At 34.1% G+C, this 13594-nt stretch overlaps 1 protein-coding gene across 1 annotated transcript; it reads left to right on the top strand.

Moving 5' to 3' along the window:
* Positions 1-9104: 9104 nt before the first annotated feature.
* LOC140792512 (lysine histidine transporter 1-like) lies at positions 9105-13293 on the top strand. Its single transcript, XM_073143561.1, has 8 exons — positions 9105-9290; positions 10904-11073; positions 11183-11566; positions 11646-12039; positions 12453-12558; positions 12660-12751; positions 12857-12925; positions 13010-13293. Exons 1-8 carry the CDS (start codon positions 9246-9248, stop codon positions 13106-13108), a joined length of 1359 nt encoding a protein of 452 aa, XP_072999662.1. The 5' UTR covers positions 9105-9245; the 3' UTR covers positions 13109-13293.
* The last annotated feature ends 301 nt before the right edge of the window (positions 13294-13594 follow it).

Below are 13594 nucleotides of genomic sequence, written 5' to 3'. Positions count from 1 at the left end.
TTTGAAAGATGTGTCTATTTCTTAATCTTATGTGCAATGCCCTGCTATATACGCATTTAGTAATACTTGTGAGTGCATAAATTTATTATTATTAATAGATTGGTAAGTAAGTATTGATTTAATAGAATTTGTTTAAAATATTTGTAAGAACTAAGTGTTTGAAAATCTTAAAAATAATTTTAATCTAATTAAAAAAATTACAAATTTGGTAGAAAAAAAATAAACTTTTTTGGCAGATTTTTGTTTTGAATGAGTGTAAGAGAAGTAAAAAAGTTCTAGAATCCTCTTTGTAAATAATAATTTATATTAACTAATTAAAATATTTTTTTAACAAATCATTATTTTCTTTAAATGAGTAAATTTTGTTTTCATAGAAATTATGTTTTTTCTTATTTAAAAAAATATAGAGTAAGACTTTTTAGCGTAACAATCCAATCCAAAAAAAAAAAAAAATTGCATGGCACGACGTGGCCGGCCACAGTGTAGCCGGCCTCGTGCCATGCGATGTGAAGAGGGGGAGCGTGCCACACCCCCCCGGCTGCAGCTAGTTGGCCGCGGCAGGCCCCAACGCTGCCACAACCACCGCCATGCCCCCACTGCCTTCCCTCTCTCTCTTTAAATCTCTTTCTCTCTCTCTATCTCTCTCTCTCGGTCACTCTCACTATACTCTCTCTCTCTCTCTCAACTCTCTCTTGCACTCCTTCCTCTCCTCGTTGCTGACGTCAGCCCGCCGCCACCTTCCCGAAGCCGCCGCTGGTGAGAAGGTCTCTCTCTCTCTCTCTCTTGCCTGAGCTTGGGCTCGTCGGAGCCGAGCCGCCGGCGAGAGGTCGGCCGCTGGCTGGCTAGCAGCAGCCGATGCTCTCCCCGCCGACCCGGGTCCGCAACCTCCTCCGTCACCTTTTCTTCTCTTCCTCCTCTCTTCTTCTTCTTCTTCTTTTTCTTCTTCTTCTTCTTTTTCTTTCTTTCTTTCTTTCTTTCTTTTTCTCCTCCTCCCTCAGCTCCTTCTCCTTCTTTCTGCAGGCCCAGCACTATGGCAGGCAGCAATGATGATAGAACTTATTTAATTAATTAATTTATTTATTTATATTATTTATTTAGGTATTTTTCTTCTTAATTAGTGCAAATAGATTATTTAGACATTAACTATTTTAATAATATCATATATTCTTCAATATAATTATTATTAATTATAATTTGTATAACTAATGATTAATTAGGTATAAATATAAGTAATACTTATATTTATTTATTTATATCTCTAGTAGATTAATATATAGATTTGTAAATTATAATTATCAAATTTATAGACTAATATTTTTATGAGATACATTTTAAATAATTCTAATAATTTATTATACATTATTATTTTGTAACAAATAAAATAATTGACTTATGTATTTAATTATTATTTTATAAACTAATGACTACATAGTCCCTAATTAATCAAGATATAATTTAATTATAATTAGGTTTTTATCTATATTTTTATTTTTATTTATAATTAAAAATCTAGCCAGTTATAAAAATAAGTAGAAATTCTAAAATCTAATAAATCGTCATATTTTACTCGAACGGTTTATAATGGGATAAACAACTAACTTTATATTAGTTGAACATTTTCAGATCCCAAACCCCTTATTTGAGACCCCGTGGACCTTGCTAGCGATGAGTGTCACTCGGTTAATTGACGGACGTGAGAGATGCATGGTTTGTGTCTTTTGATCAGAAAGTGAGTAGTCTTATCCCCTAGATCCCTTTCTCAAATTAGGTTATATTATATATTATGTACATGCATGTTTTGGCCTCCAGCATGATTATATAACTTTATATAGAGATGATTTCAATCAAGCATATTTTATCATGCATTTGATTAGGCTGATCTAGGATATGAATATATTGGTGATATATAGAGATGATTGGAGATGATTATAATGTTATGATTTTATACTGAAATGATCTGTAGCAAGAGTATGCATGTAATAGATTAGCATGAGTATGCATGTGTCAGATACATAGTTGGAGTTTGCATTACACTATTTTTCTCTTGATTGTTATTCCACCTAAATTTCTGTTATGCATTGACTTATTATCGTACTGGATATATGTATATGGTCTGTCATTTAGAAGGAAAGCATGAAATGTAATTGATAGGATAGTTGATAGAAAGCGTGAGGATACCCGAGTGAGTGCGAGGGTTAGGGCATGCCTGGAGATGATTGATCGCTCGATATAGTCGCAATCCTGTTGGCCTTACGTCTGAGATCGTTAATCTGTGTGCGCAGCAAACATTCGGACACATGTCGTTCGCTAGGGCATATGTGGCGAGTTATCCTCACGAGGTTTCTATCAACTATGTGGGTGCCCGGTCTGGATGGATGTTGATACCCTAGCGGGTGGCGGGGTATGGTTATAATTGAGATACTCTTGCGGGTGGCGGAGTATGCTCTGAGCCTTTAGACATGATGTTGAGATCGGGTACTGGGTGTTGACTGTGCACAGTGGTCTAGTATGATAATGACATATAGAGATGACATTGATGATTGAGATGTTGAGAAATATATATAATTTCATTATCATTTGATTACCTGATTATCGAGTGGTCAGTATACATCATATATGGTTGCATTTGATATCATAGCATGGTCATGGTCAACATGCATCATGTGTCATATTTGAAAAAGAGTTATCATGATCATATGACATGGAGATTTGTTTATTCATTGTCGAGGATTATATACTTTTATTAGTTATGACATGTTATCTACTTTTCATTTATGTATTATTAATGATACATTCATATACTCATTCATGACATGATGCTCTTTCTGATTCATATTATCCAGTATATGATTCACTCTCTGTTTAACATCAATGATTCGGGATAAGGTCTATTTACTAAGCCTTTTGCTCATGACCCTCTTTATTTCTTTTCTAACCCCCTCAGATATGTGGTACGCGATAGCGACTTGAGATATCTTGAGGAGATATTATAGAGCGAGGATGAGGTGAGCTATAGATGTGAGATGGTATAGAAGATAGTTTAACCAGATATTGAGTTGTACCATTATTTGATATTTATACTTTATTGTATCAGATGATGATTTGTATAGTCCATGTCAAATTATAGTGCACTCGTGTAACAATTGTTTAGTTGTATCTTGATGGTTTGTTGTGACCTGTGTGGATCCTGCCAGAGTAGATAGTGGTATAGTGTGTATTATTGTAGACTTAGATATTCATATGTTAACAAATTTATTTGATTGATATTATGATTTATTTGGCGATGGATTATGTGATCATGGATATGTTAGCAGGTGTTATTTGATGATATCATGATTGTATATGCATATGAGAGCATCTGTGCGTGACGAGCCCTGCCCGATCTGTCGCGTGCGCCGCACGTGTCGTGTGGGCACGTGGGCGTGCACGTGCCCGTGCCGGGCGGGGGCGTTACATTTAGATTATTAGAGGTTTCCATTAATAGCAACTAACTCTAAGAAAGTTGGTAGATAACCTATGACTAAGGAGGTTATGAGATCGACTCCAACTCCAAACAATTACTGTGGAGAAAATTGTTTAGTGTTGAATGTTTGGTGGTGAAAATTGTTTGGTGGCTTAGCTCAATGGTTCATTTTTGTTGATGGCTTGGACAAGCAACTCGATAGTGCGACAACTTAAAGTAGGTCTCGGTAACGTTTAGTTTGGAGTAATAGTTTGATGATGCACATGACTTGAAACCTAGACTAGGCAACGTACTATATTAGCTAAAACTTAGTGGGACCTAAGTGTCTCTGTATCTAGAGAAGATTAGCCATTTGTGCAGTCTATCTTTAGCCTTCAGACTCTTGAATGATAAAAAAAATAATTAATATCCAATATCTAAACAACAAATGATTCTGAAATTAAGGTAAAAAGATAGGACAAAAATAAGAAACCCAACATTGCGAAGGTCATTAGAGGGTGGTGGAGCTTAGCCGTATTGAATGGGTGACTTGTGCAGGTAGATAGTGGTTTAGATTTGGAAGTAAAATTAGAGTTCTAAATTAGATCTATTCCTAAGAAAATTAACAGCTATGATTAAAAAAGTAAAAGCAAGATAAGAAAGTGGCTAAACTAATTTTTATTCAATGATCCTACATAAATAACGATTACTCATATTTATAAGAGTAGAGGCATAGCAAGTCAGATCTAACTCACCCCACTAGGTTTACATATATAAGTTATTCGCTTTAATTCAAATTTAAAAGCAAATAACAAAAGTAATCAACTAGACTTAACTCAACTCAACCTAATTGACTCAACTCGACTCAATCTAATCGACCCTTATGGTTGGATAGTATCACAAATTCAAACTAGAAGAAATTAATCTAAACTCGAAATGACTTCAATCTATTAAATATGGTTTTAGCAAAGAATACTTACGTTAAATTTGTTTGTTTCTAATTAATTTATTATCTTTTTAAAGTGGTCTAGGCACAATAAAAAAGGGATAAGCTAAGATTGTTGTGCCATATTCAAGATTCATTGCTTATATATAGACCAACATTACATACTTACATCTACATACTGTAGATAATATAAAACATACCAATGCAATGCACAGACAATATTACTTATTACAGACATATAGCTAGAGATTGGTCATATAGTTTACCCATTGCATAGAGGCATGTATATCATATTTGTTTATTTTTTAAGAGGAATTAGCATATAACATTATGTCTTTTAATAAAATTATGATTTATATTTTATATTTTTATTATTTGTAAATCAAGTTGTATAATTTAGTTAATATGTGTGGAAAACAACATGTAGTTAGATCAATTAGTTAAACTTAACTAAATCTCTGAGTTAAGTTAACTTAATTAAAATAATTACAGAAATATTCTTAACTAAATTATACTAAGAGCATTTTAGCTATTTTAAAATAAGAGCAGATTAGTCATATTAAAAATAAAATATATCTATTTAATGGAATATTCTAGGTATTTTTTTTATATATATTTACTAAATCAGAGGGCTCAATTTGTAAATAGTGAAAATATAAGGCGTAAACCATCATAACAAAGCCAAGCCTTTTCCGCGAGACTGCTTACATAGTTTTAGGTTTCAAAGCTTTAACTATTTCCTTTACGTTGTAAAGCAAGGTGTTATATACAAATTTCTTATTTTTTAAATTATATAATTTTTATTTTAATTAATCTTTACTACTAATAAAAAACTAATATACATGCATGCATACATACATAAAAAAAAAAAAATATATATATATATATATATATATATGCAAATTAATATGCAATTCAAATCCATGCCGTGGATTAATTTCGCCTTTTTGAACTCGTCAGCACAAATCGATGAGTAGTGTCGCTGTCGCTGCACAACATCTTGAGATGAACCATAAGGTGTGTCTGACTTGCAAAAGTTATTAATATATTTATTTCTCATCTTCAGATTTAGAATCTCTTAAACTTTAGATTTGGAATCTTCTTTTACTACTGTAAATTATAATCAAAATTTCAAACTTACACTATAAATTTCATATTTAAACTAGGAATTTTTTATTCCGCCACAAATTGAATCGAAATATGAAGAAACTCTTATATTTTAACAGTAATTTATAGTTTTTTTTAAATAGATACTATAATTTATTTACAACATAGATTAAGCTCTCTTTTTAAAACATTGATTAAAGAGTTTATATTTATTTAAATTATATATATTTAGTCTCTTACTATATTTATTAGAGAGCGATTAAAGAGATTTATATAGATAAAAGAGAGAAAATTAAGCTAGTAATAGTGCCACTTGATGAGCGTTATACTTATTTATATTTGACATATGTTGCAAATTTACTTTTATCATTACGGGAGCTCAGTAGCAGTTTCACTTAGTAGAGCATTAGGCCTATTTTATTTTATTATGTTATATTATTTTGTGATGGGTTTATACATTTTCCCTTTTTTGTATCTTCTTTTCACATATAATCTTGTATTTAGAATCTTTACATGTATTGTTGTATTATGGATAGATTTGCTGTAGCCAGTGAGCCGCTCTCTTATTTTTATTATTTTAGTTTTATTTAATATTGATTGTATATTTCTAGCCCTCTTAGTCTTCACATGAACCTCACATGGGAGGAGGCACATAGCAGGATGTTTTAATTTATGTGAGATGAGTCAAAGAGTCAAGGAGATGGTCGATGGGCCTAATGTTAGGTGTGATAAGTAATTATAGTTAGCATACTTGGAGTCAAACCGTGCTAATTAATATATTAGTATAAATATCTTATTATTATAATGGTGATCAGTTATTATGTTCATGGATCTGTCATGTTTGATGATGTCACTTGCTGAGTGTTATTTCATCAATATTTTAATATATGTTGCAAATTAACTGTTATCGTGATAAGAGCTCTTTATAGCAGTTCACCTAGTAAGGCATTAGACTTCTTTTAATTCTTATGGTGCAGTAGTATTGTGAGGGGGCATATTCTTCCCCTTATTGTATCTTATTTTAAAAACTAGACTTATTTGTGTACTATCTATATGCTTATTGTGACATGCAGGCTATTATATTATTTTGTTGCTAGTCTTTTTGGCCTCCAAGTAAGGCAATTATTTAAATAGGACTTATTTAGACTAAACCCAAGGACTCCTTTTGTGAACGAAAGGTTTCTCTTGGTTATCTCTTCTTGTGAGAAGAAGCTTGGAGATTATTATGGGTTTTACTAGCTTTCTAAAGCCATCTCACTACTCTAAGAGCTATAAGATTGGCTTGAGGTGGTTCATAGAAAACTCTGGAAACAAAATAGACTTATCACAAGGCTTGACAATGAAGGTTCTCATTGTAAAGAAGACTCAGTTCCATATCAGAGTTTTGTTTAGTTGTAGACTTTAGTTAATATACTTATCCACCAGTCTTCATACTAAGATTTATGTATTGAATATATGAATATTATGTATTGAAGAATATTATTCTAGTTTTTATGTACATACCCACATAGATTCAAAATGGAGCAATTCTTGTTTTTAAACCCACTCTAAAGTCCAGATCTCTATTATGCAAAGACCCAAGAACAAGAAACCTCATTGGAGGATCTGACACATTTTTCTTGAAATCTTCCATCTTCTACAAAGCTTCCACGTAATCTCTTGTTGTAAATTGGTTAGCCACTTTATAGGACTTAAAAAGAATTCTACTATTTGGGTAGAGGTTACTCCTCCTAATCTCTGTTAGATCTTTTGTATTAATTGCGAGATTAAAGGTATCTAATGAGATTATCCAAAAACTTTTGATAGGGAGTTGAGGTAAAAGTAAGTGTTAGAGGATGACTCAAACTCTTGATCACATTGGTGAGTAATACGACTTGTCGCACTGTTAGTAGGAAAGTAGAGAGAAATTTAAAGTGGAGAATTCGAACATGGCAAGCTCTTAACTCTTTCTGGTTTTGACTTCTACCCTTTGAATTCTGCATCTTTTTCATAGGTAGCCTTTCCATGGTGGTGTTTATCCTCGTTGTCAATTCTAAGAAATCTTTGTTTCTTTATTATCATTCACAAAACCCTTTGGTGTTAGTTTTCTTAATAAATAATTACTGTATAAATGAGTTAAATTAACTATTGACTACATGAATAAGCTTGAGTAGTTTCTTAATATTAGTTTAGAAGTAAAAGGAGAATCATATTTTAAAATAAAATTAAGAATATTTTAGATATTTTGAATTTTTTTACTTTGTAAAAAATAATAAAATATTCTCTATTGTTTTGTAGGATCCAAGTGATCTAAATTCATTCCATAAAAATGTAGGATACAACGATAAAAATTAGTATACGAGGGGGTAAATTAGATTAAAAGCGAAAAACATGGTGTTTTTGATAAATCTTTCCATGGGGTTTCTTACAATTATTTTTATACATACTTCTCCTAGGTCAAAGTTTAAACTACTACTAATAATAAATTTGAGCAAATTTAGTACTAACAACTACCATTATGGGTTTTCAATTTTAAAATAGTTGAGAAGTGTGGTAAGAAACATCCTTAAAAGAGTTCCCACAGAAAATCCCACTCCCAGGAATATTGGATGGATGGATGGATGGATCACCTTAAAAGTGTTATCATTTGGAAGCTGCATGGATTTCATGAATCTTCTCATCTTCCTTCATGTCTTTCTCCTCTACCCATACTCAAGCAGCTATCAATAATGTCTCACTTGATTCTTTTCACCTCTCTTTAAAGTTTAGCTTTTAAAACACTCTCCTCCCCTTTGATCAAGGCCAATTAAATTGTAACTGTTCGTATGATGTAAATAGGCTTTATTATCCCTGCAGAAATATAGTCTGATTCGAAAATAATAAGAATAGTTTTATCCTTTTACGAACTTACTTATAGCCAAAAATATTGGCGGTAATGAGCCAACAGAGAATTAAGCGCTAAGTTAAAATTAGATTAAATCACAAGTCATGAGATAAACTATAATTTTATCTTTTTAATTATGAATCTTATGTTGGATCAACTGAAAATCACCACCCTCATGACAGATTAAGTTCTTAATAAAATAATAAAAAATAATAAATTTTTTTTTAAAAAAAATAGCCAAAGCCAAAGCTAGGCTTGTGAATTTACTCTCTTATACATATCTTCTCAAAGGTATAAGGAAGGTATCCAATAACTTTAGAAAAAATAAATAAAGTTACTTGCCCTTGACAATTCAACTCCTAAGTAAAGTAATCAAATCTGAAAAACTAACTAGATAATTTATTTTGTCCCTCTCACTTGCCAACCCACCAGGAATCACTGCATACTTTTCAAATCCTCATTTTCACAAACTAGAAAACCAGGAAAAGAAATTTCCACAGTAGATATCTGCAATCTGCATATATAGATTGGGTTTACTTGCATAGGAAAAATTCTATTTCTCCTCTAGCTTTCCATTAGTTAAAACCAGCACATAACCCATTATTTATATACCTCCATCTACTCGCACTGCTATAGATAAAAATGGCTTAAATATCTTTCAGAAAGAGCGCGTAGGAATGTTCTCCTGACACACATGAAGTAGAATATATAAGAAGAAAGATCTCAGTTGTCTCTGGTCAATCATAACATCACCAACAACATTAAACAGGGTGTGAATCCTCTGCTCTTTATATATACCTGCAGGGCTCCTCTACTTCCTTGCAAGATCCATCTCTCTCTCTCTCTCTCTCTCTCTCTCACTCTCTCTCTCTCTCCTACTTCTAACCATGGAAGGTGCTTCATCCTCTGGTACTAGTGGCAAGCATAGAAAGGTATGTGAAATTCCTTAATTGCTCTCTCTCTCTTTTGCTTTTATGTTTATTAAGGTTCTTGAGAAGAATAGAAGAGTAGCATAAGTAGTATAAAGGCTATGTCTTTATTGGGATCTTATGATGGTTATTTATTGGTGATGATGCCTTCACTGACAAAGGAGAATTACCATTAATCTGTGGTAGTTTGCACCAACCCTTTCTCCTCCCTAAATTTCTAGTGTTCTCTTTCTTTATTGACTAAAATCAGGCCAGTTTGGCTTAAAAAAATAGAGTTTTCTTATCAGATAAGCAGGTATGCGTCTCTCTCGCTAAGCCATCTATCATGGCATTACAGTTCTAATCAATGGAAACGTAGAAAATAAAATCTAGATTAGCAATTGACTTCAGTGTTCTCTTTAGAAGATTTGGCTGGAGATATGAGACTTTTCAGGTACTAGTGTGACTCTATATTTCTAAATCTACGATTACTTTGTTGAAAATGGAGCAAGAGAAAGGTCCGTGGAGACTTCTCTTAAGTCTCTTCTAAGTTAATTAATTTACACACTAATACTCGAAACTTTTATTCTAAAACCTCTCTCAATCTTTTCAATGATTCCGGTAACAATTCTAGTATATTCAATAGTAATCATGTAAAAAAAAAAAAAAACTAATTTGAATTAGAACTGAATCCATTCACCTTATACGTTTCATCCACCCGTTAAAATTTTCTTACACTCGTTGTCTAGTGATGCTTAATCACATCCTGCACGTGACAAGTGGCAGCATCCGTTTGGCTTGCCAAATTGGCTTCTTTGAGAATGTCAACGTGGAAATCCAATGTGCGACGGCGCTGCTGCGACGAGAAAAACTTTTGGTCAGACTTCTATTTCCGCGGGGGAACTCCGAGGGGATTTTCGTTGCATGAAGGATACTGTAAATTAAATAAAATCATAAGGGTATAACTGTAAAACTTAAATATCTAATATATTTTAAAACTTAAATATAAAAACTACGTGGGTTTCAAATATAAAATACTAAATACAACTAGGTAGGATATTTGGATATTAGTTTTATCACTTATGCTATACCTTTATCCATTGTTCGAGCTAAGGATCTAGATAAGTCTAATATGCTTCTAGCTTTCTTAGTCGATATAGAAATGAGAGTACTTTGTGAATAAATCCTTATTTATCAAGAATAATTACATATTATTACACTTCAACTTCAATTAACCCCAATAAAGTTAAGTTATTTTTGTATTTTTTTTCTTATTTATCACACTTCCTGTTGCTCAGTAGCATAAAAGGTCTTTCGAAAGTAAAAAAGTAGCATTAAAGGGTATGCACGAACCAAATCATTCTCTCAGATTAATCCACAAGTCAATGCTTTCACAAGTACCCAAGAAGGCAAAAGAGTCAGCAGTGGTGGGAGAGCTCTTCTCTATTAATCTCAAAATGCTCTACAAAATTATTTACTTATAACTGAGAGATGAGATTAGATAGCAAAATTCTATACAAAGATGCATGTCACATGATAAATTCTCCAATGTCAGCATTAAGACTTTCTTTTAGACTCGTTTGTAAATCTGCAGAGATACACAGATGAGTAATAATTATTATTGTACCTATGTGCAGGCTGAGGTGAACGGTGATTTACAGCCGGCCGGGAACATAAAGTTCGACGAATGGCTTCCAATCTCCTCGTCGCGAAATGCCAAATGGTGGTACTCGGCTTTCCACAACGTCACGGCCATGGTCGGAGCCGGCGTGCTCGGTCTTCCATACGCCATGTCCGAACTCGGATGGTACATATACACATATATATATATATATATATATATATATTCAACATTTCAATCGTAATTACTCTCGATCATCCTCCTGCCAACTAAATGAGTAAATGCAATGCAACAGGGGTCCCGGCATTGCAATTCTGGTAATCTCGTGGATCGTCACCTTCTACACCCTGTGGCAGATGGTGGAAATGCATGAGATGGTGCCCGGGAAGCGCTTCGATCGGTACCACGAGCTCGGGCAGCACGCCTTCGGCGAGAAGCTCGGCCTGTGGATCGTCGTCCCGCAGCAGCTCGTCGTGGAAGTGGCAGTGAACATAGTGTACATGGTCACAGGAGGGCAGTCCCTTAAGAAGTTCCATGACGTTATTTGCCCCCACTGCAAGAGAATTAAGCAAACTTACTTCATCATGATCTTCGCCTCTGTCCATTTTGTTCTCTCACAGCTCCCCAACTTCAATTCCATCGTTGGGGTCTCATTGGCTGCTGCTGTCATGTCTTTGAGGTACTAAATCCTAACTTAGCATACCAGAACATGGATTACTCTTCATGACTAAGTCATTGGGCTCTTAATTAATTACCAGCTACTCGACCATTGCATGGGGAGCTTCTGTTGACAAAGGGAAGCAAGCCAATGTGGAGTATGGCTACAAGTCCTCTACCACAGTAGGCACTGTGTTCAACTTCTTCAGCGCGTTGGGCGATGTGGCCTTCGCATACGCCGGCCATAACGTCGTCTTGGAGATCCAGGCGACCATCCCTTCCACTCCGGAGAAGCCCTCCAAGAAGCCAATGTGGAAGGGTGTCATAGTTGCCTACATCATAGTTGCTATGTGCTACTTCCCTGTTGCTCTAGTTGGATACTGGGCTTTTGGTAACGCTGTTGATGGCAATATCCTCATCACACTGGAGAAGCCAAGGTGGCTCATCGCCACGGCCAACATGATGGTCGTTGTCCACGTCATCGGCAGCTATCAGGTAATCATAGTTAGTCATAGTTAAAACGTACTGAATTTTTAATTAATAAAAGGATCATTTCACTCTTTTTACAAATTGTCTAAAAACAGTGGGAAAAACAAGTTCATGAGGAAGCTGTTAGCATCTTTTAATTAAAATGTTGCTCTGCTTGATAAGTAATATAATAGCTAACCTCTGATTTCTTTCTGTTGCTGGTATGACATTCTCATTAATAGTCACTACAAGCTCTATTCATTGCATTCATTGTTGTAGTGATAGTGCAACTGAAACTTGAGAGTACTGTAAAGGAAATCAGAATAAGATAGTTCTGAATAGTTCATTTGGCTAGCTAGCTATTTCTTCTTGATGATCTTAAAACTATTAGCCAATCACTAGAATTTTAGATGACATTGTATTATTATTCATCGATGCAGATCTATGCAATGCCAGTCTTTGACATGATGGAGACAGTGTTGGTAAAGAAACTTCACTTCTCACCTGGTCTCACTCTTCGCCTAATCTCACGTTCTGTTTATGTCGGTAATGCTCTCCTTTCCCCCTTGACAACATCATATCCATATCGGTTTACATTCCACTGTAAGAGCTAGTAATTCATAGTTTTACATCATCTTCGTTTGCAGCCATTACGATGTTCCTCGCGATGACCTTCCCATTCTTTAGTGGGCTGGTTGGATTCTTTGGGGGATTCGCATTTGCTCCGACTACATATTTTGTAAGCCTAAACATTCCCCTGAAATAATGCAAAAGTTCCTGTTCAAAGGCTATATGATCTATTACACAAAATCTTACTCTAACTCTCTCAACTATTCTTCAACAGCTTCCTTGCATAATGTGGCTTTCCATCTACAAGCCTAAAAGATATAGCTTATCTTGGTTTACTAACTGGGTAAGCTAACTTATTTTGTATCTGTTTTACATTTAACATGATTTTGAGTTAGAAAACTGATCTTCTAACGCCATGGTTCACCAGATATGCATCATTCTGGGGGTTACATTGATGATTGTAGCACCCATTGGAGGACTACGGCAGATCATTATTAAAGCAAAGACTTACACATTTTACTCATAAGCTTCTTCCAATCAAGAATAGAAGAAGATGATATAGATGGACTTCAAAAGTACTATTCTACATGGCGAAAAGTGATTCCTTAATTATTGGTGTTAATTAGTTCCTTACGAGAAAAAAATACCCAAATTGATGTATTCTGATAGCATTAGCGTGAAACTCGAATAAGTTGAAAAATAAAATAAAAATACCCAAATAGATCAAACTTTGAACTGTTATTCTTATTTGTTGAAAAGTGTATCCATTTCTATTTAATTACTTGTGAGGCACATCTACAAACTAGAGCCAACTTGAACTTGGTTTATTGCTGAAAAAAGAATGCAGCCTATTTTTGCTGCCAGACATACTTAGATCCATGAATCCTAGAGATAAAGTATGCTGCAAAGAGTTAGGCCAGAAGCCATATGATCAATATGCTATAAAAATATGCATGATGTACAATTAAATTAGGTGCTCATTTGCTGTATCACAGTAGTTTCAAAGGTACTT

Source organism: Typha latifolia, chromosome 7 (genome assembly GCF_019914945.1).
Source record: "Typha latifolia isolate L0001 chromosome 7, TyphaL0001v2, whole genome shotgun sequence".
Taxonomy (NCBI): Eukaryota; Viridiplantae; Streptophyta; class Magnoliopsida; order Poales; family Typhaceae; genus Typha; species Typha latifolia.
Note: the sequence above shows the minus strand (reverse complement) of the source record. Positions and strands in the feature narration are given on the sequence as shown.